Raw genomic sequence first — 9,916 nt, 5'->3', positions numbered from 1 at the left:
ATGCAGGGCTGCGAGGACCTATCCGGGGTGGGCGAGTGGGTGGGTGCCCTGCACCCGGACACCCTGCTAGGGACGGCCAGGCGAGCGAGCGGGCGAGCGAGCGAGCACCCGTGACACTCGATGGAGCGAGGACAGGGCTCGCTCTCTCCCGCACGCCTACCCGCACGACCCTCTCCTGCCAGATATCTCCAGGTTAGCAGGAGGTTTTTGGGGGGAACCGGAGCGGGAAGGCCTCCTGGCCCCACAAGGCCCAAGCCCAAGACCCCAAGCACAACACGGGGACTTCCTCCCCACCCACCGCCATCCAAGGGGCGTCTTCAGAGAAGCCCACCCGGGGCACCTTGTTCTACCCCCACTCGTCTCTAAAACCAGCCCTTCTTTTGTATTGTCATTTTCGTTTCTATATTCATTGGATGCTGAACACCTCTATCTCAACTGCCTCTCGACCACAGGCTTGGACTGACCACACCATGGAAGAGTTGGGATGACCATTTCGGCAAGAAAAGAAATCAGAAGTAAAAGGGAAGTCAGGAAACAAGAGAAAGAAAAGGAGGAGACACAGACAGAGAGACAGCGAGGCAGACTGAGAGAGTCAGTGTGTGTGTGTGTGTTTGTGTGTGCTGAGAGAGAGAGAGACAGAGAGAGAGAGAGAGAGAGAGAGAGAGACGAGACAGAGACAGAGACAGAGACAGAGACAGAAGAGACCGAGAGACAGCCAAGGAGATGGTGATTTGCCAAAGAGAAAAATGGGGAGTGGGTAAATAGGGTCTCCACTTGTAATCCCTGCAGGCAGTGGGGGCAGAGGCAGGAGCATCAACTAAAATTCTGTAGCAGCTGGGTCTAAACAGTGTTGCAGCAAGATCCAGGAGGGCAAAAGCAGTAGGTACTGAGGCCTTAAGTCCTAACCAAACCTTACCAAACCAAAGAGAAAGCGGCCAGAGGATATATAACTAAGAACGGTGAAGAAAGCTCAAAGGGCAGAAGAAAGGCTTGAGAGGAGGGGCCGTGTGTGTGTGTGTGTGTGTGTGTGTGTGTGTGTGAGTGTGTGTATGTGTCAGGACTGGTGGCTAGACATCAGGAGATGGGGGACACAGAGTTGGAGGAGGAGGAGTCCAGAGGAAAGGGAGAGAGCCAGGTGAACACAGGAAGGGAGGATGGACTCCTGCCCCTTCTCAAACCCACCCGCCCACTCCATCCACTCCCCTTCCCCACCCCACCCGCTGCCCAGGCCTCTTCCCTCTTTTGCTCCTGCTCAGAGAAAGATGGCCTGAAAACACCCGTCAGCTCCGCTCTTCTTCCCTCCTGCTGGAAGCCTGGGGCCCATCGCCAGACCACTTGACCTTCAGCCAGCTCCAGGGCCAGGAGCCGGCACCTACACTCGGGGGACTTTTCAAATAAGACAGAGACTGAGCGGGGTGGGGGCTCGCCGCCCCCCCAGGGGGCCGCCAGGAGGGGACCGGTCAGGCTGAGGCAGGAAAGAAATCTGGCTGGGCACGACTCACAAGTCGGTGGCGGGTTCCAACTTCCAGTACTCTGAACCCACCCGGCAACTTGACCTTTAGGGCGGATTGGAAGCCCGGCACCAAATTTTGCAAAACTGGCTTCTTGGTGAGCGGTACATTAAAACAGCCCCCACCGTGTACCGCAAAGCTTAAGACTTGTTGACGTCGCAAAACTCTTGCAAAGTACACAGGCACCTCTCCCGAAGACATGGGTTCCCTAGGCTGAGAAACAATGCTCATGTGCCAGGGCAGCCGCACTCAAGCTGTGGGTCCACACCCCGTCTGGGGCTCTATGGACCCATTCACCAGGGTCACCTGTGACCCTCAGACAACAAATTTATGTTAAGAACCATGCCAGTAGTTACTGCCTTCCACGTAAAAGTCTCAAGAGTCAGCTGTGGTCCAGCCCAACATCGAGCAAGTGGGGGGCGAGGGGGGTCACCCAGGCTCGACTCCATTTGTAAAGTGTAAAGAGGAGGCTGTGCCTCCTCTTCTGGTCCTTCCATCCTGCCCTCACTGATCCATAAATACATCTGCTCATCCATCCACCCATCCACCCATCCATCTATTCATCCATCCAACCAACCATCCATCCACCCTTCCAACCCTCCGTCCAACCGTACCTCCACCAACCCATCCATCCATCTAACCTCCCGTTCATCCATCCATCCACACTTCCACAATTACATACATACATACATACATACATACATACATACATACATCCGTCCATCTCCATTTATTCATCCAACCAAACTTCCATCCACCCTATCAACCCATCCATCCAACCAACCATCCATCCACCCTTCCATCCCTCGGTCCAAACGTACATCCAACAACCCATCCATCCATCTAACCTCCCGTTCATCCATCCATCCATCCATCCATACATACATACATACATACATATACATACATTCATACATACATCTGTCCCTCTCCATTTATTTATCCAACCAACCTTCCATCCACCCTTCCATCCCTCAGTCCAACCGTACCTCCACCAACCCATCCATCCATCCATACTTCCATACTTCCATACATACATACATACATACATACATTCATCCGTCCGTCTCCATTTATTCATCCAACCAAACTTCCATCCACCTATCAACCCATCCATCCAACCAACCATCCATCCACCCTTCCATCCCTCGGTCCAAACGTACATCCAACAACCCATCCATCCATCTAACCTCCCGTTCATCCATCCATCCATCCATACATACATACATACATACATATACATACATTCATACATACATACATACATATGTCCCTCTCCATTTATTTATCCAACCAACCTTCCATCCACCCTTCCATCCCTCAGTCCAACCGTACCTCCACCAACCCATCCATCCATCCATACTTCCATACTTCCATACATACATACATACATACATACATCTGTCCGTCTCCATTTATTCATCCAACCAACCTTCCATCCACCCTTCCACCCCTTGGTCCATCCATCCATCCACCCACCTATCCGTAAGTCCGTCCATCCATCCATCCATCCATGCATGCATGCATGCATCCATCCCCAGCAGAAGCAGTATCCCTCCAAGTCGCCTGAGAAATTGCCTTCAGCGCAAGAAATGTCAAAACAGCCGTCCCCACTCCATGAAATACATCTGGAACAGGTGGACAGACTCCTGGAGCCAATGCCTGCAAGGAAGGAGCAGGGTGAAAGGGGCTGTGGGACATTGCTGGGGTCTTGGCTGGGTAAATCCCACCGCCACCGCCCACACCCGGGCCTCTCACTTGGCGCCACCCTCCAGACCACGGCTGGCAGGCACGACCAGCCATGGAGGCAGTCAATGAGCTGCACAAGGCCAGTGCGGTGCCGTGGACAAAGAACGGGCTTCTGCCACCCACCGGTCGGCACGTGTCAACACTGGCAGAGACCCTTGGCCACGTTAGACACAGAACCAAGCAACAAACAAAACACAACCCAGACAGAAAACCCACAGAGCTGAGCTTTGTATTCAAAGGTTGCCAAACTTTACAGGTTTGCAAGCCAGCTCCATCCCTGTTCCTTCAGGTGGACTCAGGCTCCCCTTTGCTCACCGTGCTTCCCTCCTACCAATTTGCTGTGGTGGGTGTGACAATCATGTCAAGTGAGGTCCAAGTACCTGCCTGGTACTCACTAAGCCTGAAGATAGAGGTGGTGCTGGTGGTGCTGGTGCTGGTGGTGGTGCTGGTGGTGGTGGTGCTTTTTATTATTATCATTGTTTAAAGAAAAGCAAGAAGGAGTAAGGAAACCCTAAGGCGAGGGTGCGGTGTTTAATAAAAGTTGGAGGCGGCATGTGTGTAAAACGGGCCCCCCAAAGAAGCCAAGGCCGAGGCCATGGGAGGGGGTTGTAGCCAAGTTGGCGACGGACTGGGCCTTGGAGAACATGGGCGGCGTCGGGTAGGTCCCGAAATCGCTGCCCCCGAACTGTCGACTCCTGCACCTCCGCGCCACCGCACCCTTCACACGCCCACCCCACCCCAGCCGGCCCTTTGCACAAAGTTGGAGCCAGGGAGCTGCAGTTTGGCCAAGAAGGCCGGGTGAGCCACGGGGCGTGCGGGGAGAAGGCGTGGGCCGGCGTGCGTCCCTCCGTCGGGATCGCTTAGAGGTGGTGCGGGGAAGGAGGACGAGGCTCGCCGGTGGTGTCCTGGGGAGTCCTGGGATGTCCTGGGGAGTCCTGGGGTCTCCTGGGATGTCCTGGGATGTCCAGGGGTGTCCGGGGTTGGCCTGGGGTGTCCGGGGGTGTCTGGGGCGTCCCGGGGTGTCCGGGGGGTGTCTGGGGAGTCCCGGGGTGTCCTGGGGTGTCCCGGGATGTCCAGTGGTGGCCTGGGATGTCCTGGGATGTCCAGGGGTGGCCTGGGGTGGCCTGGGGTGTCCGGGGGTGTCCTGGGGTGTCTGGGGTGTCCGGGGGTGTTCTGTGGTGTCTGGGGTATCTGGGGTGTCCCGGGGTGTCCCGGGGTCGGAAGAGGCTGGGCGGAGAGAGGCGTGCAGGTGAGGGCGGGGTGTCCCGGGGGCGGGCAGGTGTGTAGAGCGTGGGGAGGCAGGGAGGGCGGAGGAGGCTGTGGTCCGCGTGCGTGTCCGGAGCGGCTTTGTCGGTGAGGGTGCGGTGCGTTGTTGGGTGAGGGTGACGGGAGTGTGCAGGAGGGTGCGGGCGTGAGAAGAAAGAGAGGGGCCGCGGCTGCGTGCGTGAGTGCGGCGATGGGCAGAGGCCGGAGAGTTGTGGCAAAGAAGCGGGGCGGCGTGGAGGAGCAAAAACTGTGTAGCCCAGGCTGGCCTCGAACTCGTGATCCTCCTGCCTCCGCCTCCTTCAGCAAATCCTACCGGCGTGCGCCACCACAACCGGCGAGAGCCCGCCGCGATTCAGACCTACTCGAACCGTCCGTACGATGACGCAATCCCACAACACACGCCCCCTACCCACAACACACCGCCCCCAGCCCTGCTCTCACACCCGGGACACTCACAGCGCGCTCATCACACACACCCCAAACAACCCTCCTACACTCCTCTCACAACAAACACCACTCGCTCCAGCCTTGCACGCAACACACCAAACGCAAACACACACGCACGCACCCACACCACCTCCCCGACCCTCCGGACGGACGCCCTACACCCGGCGCCCCCTCTCGGCTCACTGCCTCGCCCGGGACGCCGGCGCCAGGGCGACCCCTGCCGCTCGCACCGGGAACCCACACTCGCCGCCCAACAGCGCCCCGCACTCCCCGTCCACCCACTGCCCGACCAGGGAGCCGTCCGTCCGTCCACCCACTGCCCGACGCGCCGCCACTCGCCTCCCTTCGCTCCCCTCCCAACGCCCGCTCCTCCCCGGGGACTCAGCCACAGCCAAACCCAGGCCTCCACCTCGGGACCGTCGCCGGCCTTCTTCGCCACCGGCCCTCGGCCCGGCAAGGCCTCGACACCCACCCGCCCCGGACCCCTGACCTTAGCCCTCCACACCTTCTCCGGGGAGCACGGAGGCTCGGCGGCAACACCCCGGACCCCGAACTATCGCTTCCCAGGACCCCCGGGCCTTCAGGACTACCACCAGACACATAGTGGCTGCAGGGATGCAGGGATGCACGGATGCAGGGCTGCGAGGACCTATCCGGGGGTGGGCGAGTGGGTGGGTGCCCTGCACCCGGACACCCTGCTAGGGACGGCCAGGCGAGCGAGCGGGCGAGCGAGCGAGCACCCCGTGACACTCGATGGAGCGAGGACAGGGCTCGCTCTCTCCCGCACGCCTACCCGCACGACCCTCTCCTGCCAGATATCTCCAGGTTAGCAGGAGGTTTTGGGGGGGAACCGGAGCGGGGAAGGCCTCCTGGCCCCACAAGGCCCATGCCCAAGACCCCAAGCACAACACGGGGACTTCCTCCCCACCCACCGCCATCCAAGGGGCGTCTTCAGAGAAGCCCACCCGGGGCACCTTGTTCTACCCCCACTCGTCTCTAAAACCAGCCCTTCTTTTGTATTGTCATTTTCGTTTCTATATTCATTGGATGCTGAACACCTCTATCTCAACTGCCTCTCGACCACAGGCTTGGACTGACCACACCATGGAAGAGTTGGGATGACCATTTCGGCAAGAAAAGAAATCAGAAGTAAAAGGGAAGTCAGGAAACAAGAGAAAGAAAAGGAGGAGACACAGACAGAGAGACAGCGAGGCAGACTGAGAGAGTCAGTGTGTGTGTGTGTGTTTGTGTGTGCGAGAGAGAGAGAGAGAGACAGAGAGAGACAGAGAGAGAGACAGAGACAGACAGACAGAGACAGACAGAGACAGCCAAGGAGAGGGTGATTTCCCAAAGAGAAAAATGGGGAGTGGGTAAAATAGGGTCTCCCACTTGTAATCCCGGCAGGCAGTGGGGGCAGAGGCAGGAGCATCAACTAAAATTCTGTAGCAGCTGGGTCTAAACAGTGTTGCAGCAAGATCCAGGAGGGCAAAAGCAGTAGGTACTGAGGCCTTAAGTCCTAACCAAACCTTACCAAACCAAAGAGAAAGAGGCCAGAGGATATATAACTAAGAACGGTGAAGAAAGCTCAAAAGGCAGAAGAAAGGCTTGAGAGGAGGGGCCGTGTGTGTGTGTGTGTGTGTGTGTGTGTGTGTGTGTGAGTGTGTGTATGTGTCAGGACTGGTGGCTAGACATCAGGAGATGGGGGACACAGAGTTGGAGGAGGAGGAGTCCAGAGGAAAGGGAGAGAGCCAGGTGAACACAGGAAGGGAGGATGGACTCCTGCCCCTTCTCAAACCCACCCGCCCACTCCATCCACTCCCCTTCCCCACCCCACCCGCTGCCCAGGCCTCTTCCCTCTTTTGCTCCTGCTCAGAGAAAGATGGCCTGAAAACACCCGTCAGCTCCGCTCTTCTTCCCTCCCCTGCTGGAAGCCTGGGGCCCATCGCCAGACCACCTTGACCTCAGCCAGCGTCCAGGGCCAGGAGCCGGCACCTACACTCGGGGACTTTCAGAAGACAGAGACTGGAGCGGGGTGGGGGCTCGCCGCCCCCCCAGGGGCCGCCAGAGGGACGGTCAGGCTGAGGCAGGAAAGAAATCTGGCTGGGCACGACTCACAAGTCGGTGTCGGTTCCAACTTCCAGACTCTGAACCCACCCGGCAATTGACTTTAGGCGGATTGAAGCCCGGCACAAATTTGCAAACTGGCTTCTTGGTGAGAGGTAATTAAAACAGCCCCACGTGTACCGCAAAGCTTAAGACTTGTTGACGTCGAAACTCTTTGCAAAGTACACAGCACCTCTCCCGAAGACATGGGTTCCCTAGGCTGAGAAACAATGCTCATGTGCCAGGGCAGCCGCACTCAAGCTGTGGGTCCACACCCCGTCTGGGGCTCTATGGACCCATTCACCAGGGTCACCTGTGACCCTCAGACAACAAATTTATGTTAAGAACCATGCCAGTAGTTACTGCCTTCCACGTAAAAGTCTCAAGAGTCAGCTGTGGTCCAGCCCAACATCGAGCAAGTGGGGGGCGAGGGGGGTCACCCAGGCTCGACTCCATTTGTAAAGTGTAAAGAGGAGGCTGTGCCTCCTCTTCTGGTCCTTCCATCCTGCCCTCACTGATCCATAAATACATCTGCTCATCCATCCACCCATCCACCCATCCATCTATTCATCCATCCAACCAACCATCCATCCACCCTTCCAACCCTCCATCCAACCGTACCTCCACCAACCCATCCATCCATCTAACCTCCCGTTCATCCATCCATCCACACTTCCACAATTACATACATACATACATACATACATACATACATACATACATACATCTGTCCCTCTCCATTTATTTATCCAACCAACCTTCCATCCACCCTTCCATCCCTCAGTCCAACCAACCATCCATCCACCCTTCCATCCCTCGGTCCAAACGTACATCCAACAACCCATCCATCCATCTAACCTCCCGTTCATCCATCCATCCATCCATCCATACATACATACATATACATACATTCATACATACATACATACATATGTCCCTCTCCATTTATTTATCCAACCAACCTTCCATCCACCCTTCCATCCCTCAGTCCAACCGTACCTCCACCAACCCATCCATCCATCCATACTTCCATACTTCCATACATACATACATACATACATCTGTCCGTCTCCATTTATTCATCCAACCAACCTTCCATCCACCCTTCCACCCCTTGGTCCATCCATCCATCCACCCACCTATCCGTAAGTCCGTCCATCCATCCATCCATCCATGCATGCATGCATGCATCCATCCCCAGCAGAAGCAGTATCCCTCCAAGTCGCCTGAGAAATTGCCTTCAGCGCAAGAAATGTCAAAACAGCCGTCCCCACTCCATGAAATACATCTGGAACAGGTGGACAGACTCCTGGAGCCAATGCCTGCAAGGAAGGAGCAGGGTGAAAGGGGCTGTGGGACATTGCTGGGGTCTTGGCTGGGTAAATCCCACCGCCACCGCCCACACCCGGGCCTCTCACTTGGCGCCACCCTCCAGACCACGGCTGGCAGGCACGACCAGCCATGGAGGCAGTCAATGAGCTGCACAAGGCCAGTGCGGTGCCGTGGACAAAGAACGGGCTTCTGCCACCCACCGGTCGGCACGTGTCAACACTGGCAGAGACCCTTGGCCACGTTAGACACAGAACCAAGCAACAAACAAAACACAACCCAGACAGAAAACCCACAGAGCTGAGCTTTGTATTCAAAGGTTGCCAAACTTTACAGGTTTGCAAGCCAGCTCCATCCCTGTTCCTTCAGGTGGACTCAGGCTCCCCTTTGCTCACCGTGCTTCCCTCCTACCAATTTGCTGTGGTGGGTGTGACAATCATGTCAAGTGAGGTCCAAGTACCTGCCTGGTACTCACTAAGCCTGAAGATAGAGGTGGTGCTGGTGGTGCTGGTGCTGGTGGTGGTGCTGGTGGTGGTGGTGCTTTTTATTATTATCATTGTTTAAAGAAAAGCAAGAAGGAGTAAGGAAACCCTAAGGCGAGGGTGCGGTGTTTAATAAAAGTTGGAGGCGGCATGTGTGTAAAACGGGCCCCCCAAAGAAGCCAAGGCCGAGGCCATGGGAGGGGGTTGTAGCCAAGTTGGCGACGGACTGGGCCTTGGAGAACATGGGCGGCGTCGGGTAGGTCCCGAAATCGCTGCCCCCGAACTGTCGACTCCTGCACCTCCGCCCCACCGCACCCTTCACACGCCCACCCCACCCCAGCCGGCCCTTTGCACAAAGTTGGAGCCAGGGAGCTGCAGTTTGGCCAAGAAGGCCGGGTGAGCCACGGGGCGTGCGGGGAGAAGGCGTGGGCCGGCGTGCGTCCCTCCGTCGGGATCGCTTAGAGGTGGTGCGGGGAAGGAGGACGAGGCTCGCCGGTGGTGTCCTGGGGAGTCCTGGGATGTCCTGGGGAGTCCTGGGGTCTCCTGGGATGTCCTGGGATGTCCAGGGGTGTCCGGGGTTGGCCTGGGGTGTCCGGGGGTGTCTGGGGCGTCCCGGGGTGTCCGGGGGTGTCTGGGGAGTCCCGGGGTGTCCTGGGGTGTCCCGGGATGTCCCGTGGTGGCCTGGGATGTCCTGGGATGTCCAGGGGTGGCCTGGGGTGGCCTGGGGTGTCCGGGGGTGTCCTGGGGTGTCTGGGGTGTCCGGGGGTGTTCTGTGGTGTCTGGGGTATCTGGGGTGTCCCGGGGTGTCCCGGGGTCGGAAGAGGCTGGGCGGAGAGAGGCGTGCAGGTGAGGGCGGGGTGTCCCGGGGGCGGGCAGGTGTGTAGAGCGTGGGGAGGCAGGGAGGGCGGAGGAGGCTGTGGTCCGCGTGCGTGTCCGGAGCGGCTTTGTCGGTGAGGGTGCGGTGCGTTGTTGGGTGAGGGTGACGGGAGTGTGCAGGAGGGTGCGGGCGTGAGAAGAAAGAGAGAGGCC

The 9,916-nt window shown here is 57.7% G+C and overlaps 1 protein-coding gene across 1 annotated transcript; it reads left to right on the top strand.

Moving 5' to 3' along the window:
• The first annotated feature begins 4,889 nt into the window (after positions 1 to 4,889).
• On the top strand, positions 4,890 to 6,154 carry LOC118575282 (translation initiation factor IF-2-like). Its single transcript, XM_036175897.1, has 3 exons — positions 4,890 to 5,243; positions 5,279 to 5,798; positions 6,060 to 6,154. Exons 1-3 carry the CDS (start codon positions 4,905 to 4,907, stop codon positions 6,068 to 6,070), a joined length of 870 nt encoding a protein of 289 aa, XP_036031790.1. The 5' UTR covers positions 4,890 to 4,904; the 3' UTR covers positions 6,071 to 6,154.
• The last annotated feature ends 3,762 nt before the right edge of the window (positions 6,155 to 9,916 follow it).

Source organism: Onychomys torridus, unplaced genomic scaffold (genome assembly GCF_903995425.1).
Source record: "Onychomys torridus unplaced genomic scaffold, mOncTor1.1, whole genome shotgun sequence".
Lineage (NCBI taxonomy): Eukaryota > Metazoa > Chordata > Mammalia > Rodentia > Cricetidae > Onychomys > Onychomys torridus.
The sequence above is the reverse complement of the archived record's forward strand: the minus strand, read 5'-3'. Positions and strand labels throughout refer to the sequence as shown.